This window comes from Arachis hypogaea, chromosome 5 (genome assembly GCF_003086295.3).
Source record: "Arachis hypogaea cultivar Tifrunner chromosome 5, arahy.Tifrunner.gnm2.J5K5, whole genome shotgun sequence".
In the NCBI taxonomy this organism is placed as follows: Eukaryota; Viridiplantae; Streptophyta; class Magnoliopsida; order Fabales; family Fabaceae; genus Arachis; species Arachis hypogaea.
Window position 1 is genome coordinate 106404149 of NC_092040.1, and position 11907 is coordinate 106416055.

An 11907-nucleotide genomic window follows, 5' to 3' on the forward strand; every position below is an offset into this window, starting at 1 on the left:
AATTTCTATCTCCACCCCAAAAAATTTTCCTCTTGTGTCCCCACTTTGGTACTAATACTAAAATTTTGAAAACAAAAACTCAAATTTTAGTAACAATCTCTAAACCAACAAACTCAAATTTTAGTAGCAATCTCCAAACCAACAAAGATAATACTAAATTCCAATCTCCTCAATACTTCAAAACAAAGACTACTTAAAAGGACTTTATTTTTCTCTTGTTTGGTTGTTTTTTAAATTTTCAACCATAAAAGAAAAGGGTCACTGACTTTAATTGGGAGTTGATTATTTATTTATTTTTATAACGTGCTTTTCCAAAAATGTTGATATGGCTCCAAGTGGAACCCCCAGTGCTGGCGTTGCTCTTAGCTGCTATATTAAACCTGATCGGCAAGAATATTATTATTTTGGTGCTTTAGTTTCTATAATTCGTTATTTGTAGTATTCATCTGGTATAACTGATCTTTTTGTAGCATATATTTTTCGAAAACAGGGTCGAATATTGCATGGGACATCGTGTATAGACGCTGGGTTGTGGCTAGATGCATTCAACAGCAAGGAACAAATATTACGTAGACGTGAATCACTACCAAAGAATTTGAGTTACTCTACATCACAATGCAAATCAGAGAGAGAGAGAGAGAGAGAGAGAGAGAGAGAGAGAGGCCACACATTGACCATGACGGCTAACCTGTGCATATATCATCAATAACCAGAATGTGATAAGTGAGAAAATTCAAAAAGTCAAGAGACTACAGCATTCTATATATGTAACAAAAGTTGGAAGAGAAGGTAAGGAGGAAAGAAAAAATAATTTTAAGAAAGACAGAACTGGCTTCAAGCCTGGCCAGTGATTCATCCAATCCTCTCCTTTCAAATGGTTGAGAATGGATTGGGCTGTTGCAAGGAACGGTCACAGTCAAAACATTTATGCCAAATTTTTTTTTCCTTTTTTTCCCTTTTTCTTTCTTTTTTTCGTTTTCTGAGACACTAGGCGGGGCATTATCACACCTGTTTTCAGTTAGATATCTACACAGAAAAAAACTTATCTGCAAGGAAGGGGCAATCTGTTGGAAGCAGATTCATACAAAACAAACTGCATCAGCCATCAGAGGCCCTGCTATGCCAGCAGCAAGTGAAGCATCAGTGGACACACGGCATGCTAAATTTATCCCAAATATTCCCGACATCTTCCACAAAAAACCTGCATGGCACGAGGAACACAATTAAATTACACAGCATTGAAAACGGGAAATTGCAAGACATAAACACCACCTCAAAATGAGCGGAATATAGAACCAGCATCGTGTAAATAACAGCATTGTAAACAAATGGACCCGAATTCAGCAGGCCTTGAGAATCAAATCATAAAGATCTAACATCAAAGGCATACATCAACATGACCTAATTTGACAGACTTGGCCAAGAGCCAATTTCATGAAACTAACGATTTCAAAATCTGAGACACTACAGAGATTTGGAAGAAACGGATAATAAAAAAAAAAACAATAAAAAGATCGTAGAATCCTATCTAATAAACATATACTTAGAAGCATAAGTGAATTATTACATAAAATTAAGAGACAATAAAAAAATATAATACAAGGAGAATCGAAATTATTGCAGATTTTTCTGAGTAAAAAATATTGCGTAGCCCACACTGATTACCAAAAGAAAAACCCCGTCACTTAGGCTTTGGGCCCATGATGTCTATCATTATCATAAATAGAAAAAGCACGTGCACACGGCCGAAAACTTCACAGGTAGGCAGAAACACCAAAAAAAAAAAAAAACCAACAACCACACACACCCAGACACAATAAACTCGACCAAGCACTCAAAATAAAGGCAGCACATAACATCGTTAATGCCGCAACATCATCAGCACAGCTCCTCAGATTGAACATAACATGGGGAGCCTAGGTTTCATCCACACCAAGAAATGGGGCCTCAGTATGTGGAATGAATCACGCAAAAACACAAAAAAAAAAATCGATCCAGATATACTTGCAGAAATTGAAGGGAGAAGAGGGGGAGAAATAAAACAAACAAACATCGATACACAGTCAAGGCTTGCAATAAGGGGCTCACCTCAACTTAAATATTCCATTATCCTACTGCCATGAGGGCTGTTTGTAGCTAAATCTATCAGCTCCATCCCAACCACCATCAGGTTCTTTCCTCTTCAACACACCTGCCACCTGAAACATCTTCATATGTTCCTCCATCAAGGATTGTGAATTGGGATTGGGAGCGGGCACTTGCCTCAACCCAGAAGGCAATCTATCCTCTCTTCGGTCTGTATCCGTGCCACCAGGGCCTGAATTAAGATCCAGACTTTGACTTCCCCATTTGCGGTTGTCAGGAATCACATTACTTGTACCACCTGGAAGACTCATGACATAGGGACGAGCATAAGCTGAGGAGACAACACCGCCAGGTCCAACTGGCTGTGACGGTATGGTAGGAAAGCAGAGTCCACCAACAGTTGATGAATCCATAAATGCTGCTGAACCAACAGAAAAGGAGTTTGAAGATAATGGAAAACTGGTCTCGAATGGAAATCCCCCTGGATACGGAAAGGGTGCAGTAGGTGGGTAAGCAACAGCAGGAGAGGATGAAAGCACAGGCCCCCTGTACAGCTCAGGACCAAAGGAACTGCTACCAGAAGTAGCCATGAGCCGCTGTGCCGCAGCAGCTGCAACATAACTCTGTTCACCTCTACCAGAAAGATGCGCAGGGACAGTAATTGCTGAATATGAATTGCCTGGAGGAAACCATGACGAATAATTCCCCAATTCAGCAGTGTTGGTTCTCGTACCATGGATAGCAGATGGAAATGGTGCACTATTTTTCATCTGCTGACTTCGAGCTGGGACCTCTGTGCCAACTTCATCAAGGCCTGGTCCATTATTCAAATCAAAGTCTCTTGACACACTTCCACCATTGGATAACCCACCAGACAGTGAAGACTTACTTGGCAAAGCAGGAACATCCAGTTTACTCAGAGAGAAAGAAACAGCATCAGGAGTCTCATCAACTCTGTTCAAATCAAGATCAAGTCCCATAGTGGTGCGATCAGGTGGAGCAGATTCTAAAGAACCATGGGAGGCTACATCCTCAAAACTTCTTTCATCAGCAACATTCAAATCAAAATCTAAAGGAGCACGGCCTTGTTTCAAAGCAGTGGAATCAACAGAAGGAATATCACTAGTTGATGATGTCTCTGCGTTTTTCCTAGGCTCAGCTGGCCGGAAGGCACTTGTAGCAGCAGAGCCTTTCCATCCAAGTTCACCCTTACTGCGCAATGGGTTTTCCGGCGGAATTAATGGTCTCTTGGCAGCAGATGCCACAGTAATTGTTGCATGGAATCCCCCAGAGATGGACGAAATGGGGAAAGGCAATGCAGAAGGATTTCGAACCACAGATGATGCGACATGTTCTTCCTGTCTAACAATGTCCCCTTGGCTCACATCATCAACAGGGAAACCCTCATTTAAATCAAAGTCCAATCTTACGGCTGCATCAGACCCAGAAACAGTTACAGATGGATTAATACTGCAGGCATGCTCTCCTGCAACATGAGAATCATTCCCATCTGGGTTACACTCTGAGGTTTTGGATGCTTCATTTTCTTTCCCAGGAACTTTAGACAACTCTGGGCGATTTGAAGACATAGAGCATTGTCGAAGAACCTCTTTCCTGCCAGAATTATCTTCATCGCATCCATTAGCTTCAGCTGAAACTGCTGAGTCTCGATCCTTCCTTTTTTCATCAAGTTCAGCGGCAGCCAACTTCATCTCACTTGCTTGTTCATCCCTGGATGCTGGCAAAGAATTACCTGAAGCAGAGGGTGGAGCCACATCCTCCTTTTTAAAATCTGGAGACTCAGATTTTTCTGTAACTGGAGATGACTTTTGAGATGACATACCAGTAACCATCACTTGCTCCACACCAATCTTCTTATCATCTGAAGATAGCTCCGGTAATTTTTCACCTACCTCCTTTTCAATCTTTACAGTTGCAACAGTCTCTTTCGAAACTAACATTTTACCATTCTCCAGGATTGTCTCACCCAAGTGGTCAACTTTCACTGGTTGAGAGTCTGAACCGCTACTTTTAGCCCAGTGACTTCCAAATTCCCTCTGCTCGAGTGATTGGTCCTGAGTCTCCTTTTTATATGGTAACAAGGTTTCAGGAGTATCCCCAGCCATTTCCAAACGTGGGCATACAGCTTCGGCATTTTGTGACAAATCTGCAGCTGAACAATTTATTTGAGCTCTGTTATCACCAGATTTCTCTTTACAACTAGATGAAATAGCTTCGTCTACAGAAGAATCACGCAACATTGTTGTCACAGGGTGCCCTGAATCATTTTTAAATTGCAATGACTCAACAGCACTAAACTGAGGCTCTCCTGAAGCTACTGCATCAGATTGTGCAACAGTATGAGCAGCTGTTTCAGCCGGATGTTTTAGCTTGGAAACATTGGCTGAACTAGATTCATCTGCCGCAGATGACTTCCCCTCAGGTGAAGCTGGAGGTGAGATATTTTCAGATCTGGATATTTCCCCTGCAGCAACAGTAGCAAGTAAGTTCATCCCATCATCTCCAGGCGAAACAGAGGCACTTGCTTCAGAAAATTTCACACAGCTTTCAACTAATGCATTCATAGGGCTTAAAGATGCATCATAAGTCTGCCCAGATCTGGAAATAAAACCTGAAGGGGAATTAGTTTGTTTTGATGTCTCTGCTACTTTATCACCATCTTCATTAACCCTTCCCCGTTCATCACCCAGAGGAGAACCGTTACGATCCTCACAACTTGTAGCACATGCCTCAGTTATCACATTTGATGAAGCAATGGTATGCAAACCATCATTCTTAGCCTTCACTCTTCTATCCTGAGACTCATTCTTGTCAGAAGGAGGAGAAGCTTTCCCACAAGGAATAGCAGGTTCTTCAGAAGAGCTACCATTAGCACCTCGTGAAGGACTGCGAACAGTATTTGGCAGCCTAAGGATCAGACGCTGATTATTACTCCCTTGATCGGTTGGCTGATCAGGAGACTTTTCATGGGATACTCGAGTTGGTGAAACTTTTTCAGAAGGGGAATTTCTAGTGGAACTTTTTGCAGAAGTGGGCTCCTTCTGAGCAAGAGCGACACCAGTACCATGTATACCATTGCTGGACTTCCGGGTTCGAGATGCACCACCGGGCATTTTGCTCACACTCATTGACACTGCAGTGGAGCTCCTTGAATCTTCCCGGCAAGACCCACCAGTTTTTGCATGTTCACTAGAACAAGAAAAGCTGTTGTTCTGAGATTGACTAGAACTGCTGCTCCTTTCCTCCTTGATAGGTGTCAACGGTTGATCTGATGCTGCAGCGCCAACTACCACCTTAACATTTTGATCTTTAGAGGTACTGCTTACTGAAGTAGTCATCGATTTAATTGAACCAGGAGCTGAAGAGGACTTGGACAGGGCCTCCACAGAAGCATGCTTAGCCAACAAAGGTTTAGATACCGAAGGTTGAATTGCAGATCCCTTTGTAGCATTCTCCGGTCCTCCAGTTTTCTTATTTCCAACATGAGAGACCTCAGAAGCTGCTGGCTTTACTTGCCATGACACAGGACGAGTAGAACCAGATTTTGAATCAGTCATATTCATTTCAACCTCAACACGTTTCTTCCACGTGTCTACTAAACCCCTAGCTTTCCTCTGAATTTCAGAATTTTTGTGTGTGCGTAAATGATTGACAGATTTCCCAACATTGCATGTTTGTAATGCATGAAGGTTAACAGGAAGCTTATCCAATGCACGAAGCAACGCTAACAAAAATTCCTCCACAGATTTGTCACTTTCTTTATGGTTACTACTGTCACTAATTTTCCCTTTGTGGACCTCCTGGAGCCATTCGTCCAACACAGGCAAACCCCTAAGCTGTACAAACCAACCAAGACAGTCATAACGGTCTGTAGCTGCTATAACATCAACAAGCATAATTCGCCCAGCCAAATCTATTCTTTTATCACCATTGTCTGGTTGCATGAGCTGTACAAGTCTTTCAACTCCTTCAAAGTCTACAAGCCCACCTTTGTCAGTAATTTTAGCAATCTCAGACTTCAACATGCTCTCAGGTCTACCCTGTACAGAATCCCCATCATCTGCTTTAAATAACCGCTCTCTTTTGTATGGATCAGACCCCTGCTCACCCCTTTCTCTCTTTTTTCCCTTAACCTGTGCACCAAGGGAAGAATTATTTTGAACACTATCAGAACCAGATTTCAATGATTGTGTTGTCGTCGGACCATTCAAAGCTTTTGGCGAACGGCCTCCTGACTGCACTGCCCCATGCATTTCTAATTTTGTCTTATCTAATAACTGGTCAACTTCTTCCTGAACAGCCTGATTCCATCAGAAGACAAAAAAAAACTATCAATAAAATCTAGCAATAATATAACACAGGAAAATACAAACACAAGATCCAGGAAAACTGACATTAATGTAATCTTTATCAGTTAGCCACCATAAACAGTTGTTCTCAATGTCATACACTCGCCTGCAGACAAAAGCAGATATCCCTGAAGGAAGTTCAACACCTTTACGAAGGAACGCGACTTTACACGGATGGAGTAATGATGCAGCAGATATTTCATCCTTGTGATAGGAGTAGAAGACTTCGTTTGGGGCAGCTTCCAATATGCCCTTGGCAAGATTCACATCAGCATGTCGATAAAGCCAATTCACTTCTAAAGTTGGACTTTCTTCTTTATTAACTATTAACTTGCGAATTATTCCAATAAAAGGTGGGGAATCCTGGGGTGGCTTGAAAAGTGCACAATCACCAACACGAATCTTGCGTCCATCCTACAATGAGCATGAATGATTAAGTTTATTACATTAGGCACGAGGTAGTAATCAAAATTAAGTGTGGTAATCAAAATTAAGAAAAAAGAGTATTAATATGTTAAGCATAAACAATAACAGATAAGTCAACAATGAACTGGTTGTATTGGGGTTGGGGATCGTTTCGGAACGGAAAATATATCAATGAAATATACACGTCGCGCAAAACCAGCGCCGAAAAGAATAAGAGTGCACAATGCAGAGACAAATAATCAATCTAACAAGCACATGTCAGCTAGAATAGAGCTCTGAAGAAGGGAAAAATCGGATGTGATATATAAAAGATGGAGAGCATCACACAAAAGACTAACAAAACTCACAGAACTTCCATAAAGAAGCACAAGCACATCACACGGACTAATAATCCAAAACTAGATGCGTATATATAAAATAAAATTTCCGACCTCCAAATTATCAACACCTCAAAAACATAATTAATTTCCGAATTAATAGCCCCAAGGAATGAAAATAAAATATTATGTTTAAGGAAAAAACAACTTGCGTCTAATCTAAGATCCCAAAAACCAAGAAAAGAAACCCAAAATCACCCAACCAAGGGAAAAACTTCAAACCAATAACCAGATATGATAAATTCGTAAAAGAAAAGGAAACCCAAATAGCTCAAAATCGAACCAGACATTAAAAATGTTAGAAATTTCGGATTTTAAAATGATACTCTAGGATTTTCATTAAAAAGCAAATACCGAAAAGCTCAGAGGGAGGAAAAACCAAAACAAACGCATTAGAACACCAAAAGCAAGAAAATTGTAAATTTCACAAATTATATGTATATACTTTGCATATATATTCAGACGGTGAAGAATCAGGGGCTACAGCGGTGGCGTTGGAAGGTACAGGCCACATGTGCCGGCTGTGTTTCCACTCCTCAGGACCGGACCCATGCATAATATTCCTCCATCTTCATTGATCCCACAATTCTCCCTGAAAAGAAACATTAATTCGAGGTCGAATTTCCCCACAGCAGCAAAAACTGAAAACCCTAGATTCGAACAATCGGCATGGACTGCTAAAGAGAGACCAACGACAAAATCGAAAAACCCTAGATCAAGCCCCTCAGATCTCTGCTTCTTCCTGCTACTGCTGTACAATACAATCCAATCGAACAAAGGGGGAAAAGAAAACCTAGCTGATCGATAGAGAGAAAGAGGGGTAAGTGTGGTGTTTCCTTTTTCTTTTTAGGGCTTAGGTGGCGATTTTTTGTAATCGGAAAAATCGGCGAAGGAAAGGGAAAAGGAAGGGTTCTTCGAGTAATCGAGATCGATCGCTGGGAATGGAAGAGAAATCCAGAGATTTTGTGCGAACAAGACGCGACGATGAGAGAGAAAGGGAAGATAGAGAGAGTAAAAATAAAAAATAATAAAGAGGAAAAAGAGTTCGATGCGCTTAGCAAACGCGAAACGGCGAGAAAATTTTGGGCCTAAAGAGAGAGAGAGTGTCTGTGAGATTAATAATGATAATATTTAATAACAAAAAAAAAAGAAAATTTGTTTTATTTTGTAAAATGATCGCGACAAGAGGAACGACGACGTTTGGGTTACCCGAAAACGACACCGTTTGCTTCTTCCGTTACGGACTCTATAACCCCCATGTCTTTAACTTGTGCGTGTACTCATACCTCGCTCTCGTTGTCAACTCACTCCTTCAGTCCTTCTACTTCCGTGCCAAATGCGCGGAGCTAAAAACCACGTATTCTCTTATGATTTTGTCAATTTAACCTCTTTAACTTCTTAACTATACTTATTAATTACGGGATCCTGCTAATATAATGTTCTAAGGATGTATTTTAAAAATATCATAAAAAGAATGTTTATTAAAAATTGTTAAAAATATTTTTTTATATTTTTAATACATTAAATGTTTTGAAACATTAAAAATTTCTATTATTACTTTCTTAAAATGTATCTTTAAGATATAAAATAACTAAATCTATTAATTAATATTAATTTTTATATTTATTATTATTATTCAAATATTAAACTATATATACAATATAAATAAAGATTAGAAGGGACTCATACATAATTTTTTTTTAAATAGTTCTTTACTATATATAATGGAGATTTAAAAAAAAGTTGGTGTATAAAATTTCTTCTGTGAAATACCCTTCCCATATATTTATAGAAAAAAAACTTGTGTTATTACTAACATAACATTTAAGCCTATTAAGACCTCATAATTAAAATGTAAGTTACTTAACATCTTGATTTTTTTATTGACTAAACAAATTAAAAAAAAAAACAAAGAAACAACTCCTCTAACAAGTTGAGGGAGATCACTATAAAGAATAGGGAGGATGTCATCTCAAGGTTTCATTCATTGAGCATTATTCACCATGCAACGAATGGCATGTTTTCCAATCGCATCAGTTACTCTGTTCATTGTTCTCTGCACAAGCTTGATACCTGCATTCCAATCTCGAAGCAAAGTTTTTTGTATCTTGCCAATGGTGTCACTGTTTGCTATTTGGCGACGGTCTCTAGAGATTTGGACAGTAAAAAAGGTCTCTAAATAATCTGTTTCACAGATCACATTTCGGTATCCTTATGCCTAAACAAGAATCAATTCCTTATAGTTTATGTCTGGATACTCTTACTCCCGAGCACAAATTAAGCCCCTCTAGATAACAAAGAGTTCATATATAATATTTTAAAAACAACAAATCTTTGAATCGATCAAATTAGATATTTAGTATTAATTTGGATTGGTTTATTTGAGAAAAAAAGTATTTTTTATTAAAAATAAAGTACTTTTATTATATTTTAAATATGTTTGGATATATCTTTTAAAAAAATATTAAAAAATAAATTATTTACTTTTTTAAAAGACAACAATACCTTGCTTTAAAAAAAATAAAAACAAAAATAAAAGACATTTTTAATATTTGAAAATTCTTTTTAAAAAGTCTATCCAAATATAACAAATATTCTCCACATACAAGTCATTATTCCATACAAGTCTCTTTAACTTAATTCACCTCACGCGCCACTTTTTAACCAACTTTTCAATCATCACGCGAATATATAACTGCCTTTTTCGAAAAGATTTCGTTTCCGTTTTTTAATTTTCTCAACCTTTTCGATCTACGTTCTCTTCCATCTTTGCGTTCTCTGCGTTTCTCTTCGTTCGTTCTCTACGTTTTTGAAATCAAGCTCTAAAATCAGTTTTGAACTGTTATCTCGTTGTTAAAGATAATGAATAATTGAAGTTCAGATTGTCAATTGAACTAGAACAAAGTTGATTATTGTTATAAATCCAATCAAGTAGCTAAGGTGTGATTCGATTCTAGTTAATATTTTTGTTAGTAGTTTATAATTATGTAGGTGAATAACGATGATTTTGTTTGTTAAAATTATTGTTCGTCGTTGATGGTTTGAATTGAATGTAATGTAAGAGTTCTGCACTAAAGAATATATCCTTCTGTATTTGCAGCAAATTTCGGTGTAACACGAAGATATTTAAGTGTATTATTTGAGAATTTTCGGTGTATGTGTGCTGATAAGTTCTACATAATTCAAAACTCTTCTTCTTCTTCTTCTTCATAAGATTTAATATTATTGATTCTAAATATTATTGGTAAGGATGATAGTCTTATCCCGCTTGCGTGGTTGAGATTGGAATGTAAGTATGGTTGATATTGTGAGGACGGAGGTTTTGTCCCACTCACGGATTTGGCAAGTTGAGGATGAAGAAGTTCCTTCTTGTCGTGGTATGGATGTGAGAAAAGTGGAAAGGCACTCTCATTCGTATTATTTTTCCCACATCTTTCTCTAGTTGTAAGGTGGAAATACATGCTCTTTCGATGTATAAAGGAACTCTCTTTCATGATACCTCAATGAGAAGGTGAAAAGATACTCTCCTTCATTTATGTTTATCCTGGGATGCGTAACCTATAAACAATGTTCGGGTTAGCTATCGGATGCGTCGAGTTCTGGCAGTTTAACCGACATGTGAGCTCACGACCAATAGCACAGGTATGCATCATACTGCATTTGTTTGCTTTGTCTGGGTGTGCTTAATTATTTTGATTTGTCTATCTAATAATTTCTGTCTAATTGTTATTTGTTATACTTGATGTAATTAGTCTCTGATTGTGTTTTCTTTGTGTTGTTTGTGCCTGTGATTGATTCTGTTTTGGGTTAGAATTTTGATGGTATGTTAATTTAATTTGGGCCGGAGGCCAAGTTGATTTGATTTGAGCCGAAGGCCGTGATTGGTTGGATCAGTGGTAAGTTTTGGTTAAGATGGTTTTTTAGTAAATGGTGAAATGTATAGAATGTTATTTTCGCAAAATTTTTATAAAAAAATATGAGTTTTAAATTTGGATTAAGAACTGACGAATCACTGTGATTGAAAATAGTTTCATTTAAAATATCTTCTTATGACAATTCTTAAACCCTCTACTGAGAACTAACGAGGATGATGTTCTTTGTAAGAATCGGAATAACTATTTTAATAAAATAATTTTATACTGCCCGGAAAAGGTTTGAAAATATAGAAATAATATTTTGAAAATAAAAAGGCGAAATTTGAATTCAATGGATTTTTTTGAGTGGAAAAAATGTATCTTTTGCGAAATTTTTTTATAAAAATGTGTATCGGTGCTTAAGCCGTCAGTACCGGCTCTAGTTTGTCCGATATCGCGTATGTTGGAAAATAAAATTTTAAAAATTGAATTTATTGTTTCGAAAAGGCAAAAATAATTATAATTGAAAATCGAGCACTGATCTTAAAGGCTTTGTCCCAAAATGGGCCAAACAGACCAAAAATGATAACAGATTGGACTGGGCCCAAATCGAACTCAAGGTCCAACATATATAAGGTCATTTAATGAGCATTCAGTTCATTTCTCTCCAAAGAAAGACTTAGGATTCGAGCATGAGAGAAGAAGAGAGGGTACTATTCACCTTCTTCTTCATTTGGCCATATCTTGAGTTACGGATCTCCGATTGACGAGTCGTTTGCGACCACGCATCGCTAT

The 11907-nt window shown here is 38.1% G+C and overlaps 1 protein-coding gene across 2 annotated transcripts; it reads right to left on the reverse strand.

Annotated features, from left to right (window-relative positions):
• Positions 1 to 670: 670 nt before the first annotated feature.
• On the reverse strand, positions 671 to 8485 carry LOC112802510 (uncharacterized). Of its 2 annotated transcripts, none has more exons than XM_025845757.2 (4): positions 7704 to 8485; positions 6562 to 6869; positions 2089 to 6407; positions 671 to 1201 (listed from the first exon to the last, which is right to left on the reverse strand). In XM_025845757.2, exon 3 carries the CDS (start codon positions 6357 to 6359, stop codon positions 2112 to 2114), a length of 4248 nt encoding a protein of 1415 aa, XP_025701542.1. In that variant the 5' UTR covers positions 6360 to 6407; positions 6562 to 6869; positions 7704 to 8485; the 3' UTR covers positions 671 to 1201; positions 2089 to 2111. The 2 variants fall into 2 exon arrangements, with proteins under 2 accessions (XP_025701542.1, XP_025701541.1); XM_025845756.3 differs by having other exon boundaries at positions 6501 to 6869; positions 7704 to 8397.
• Between the last annotated feature and the right edge of the window lie 3422 nt (positions 8486 to 11907).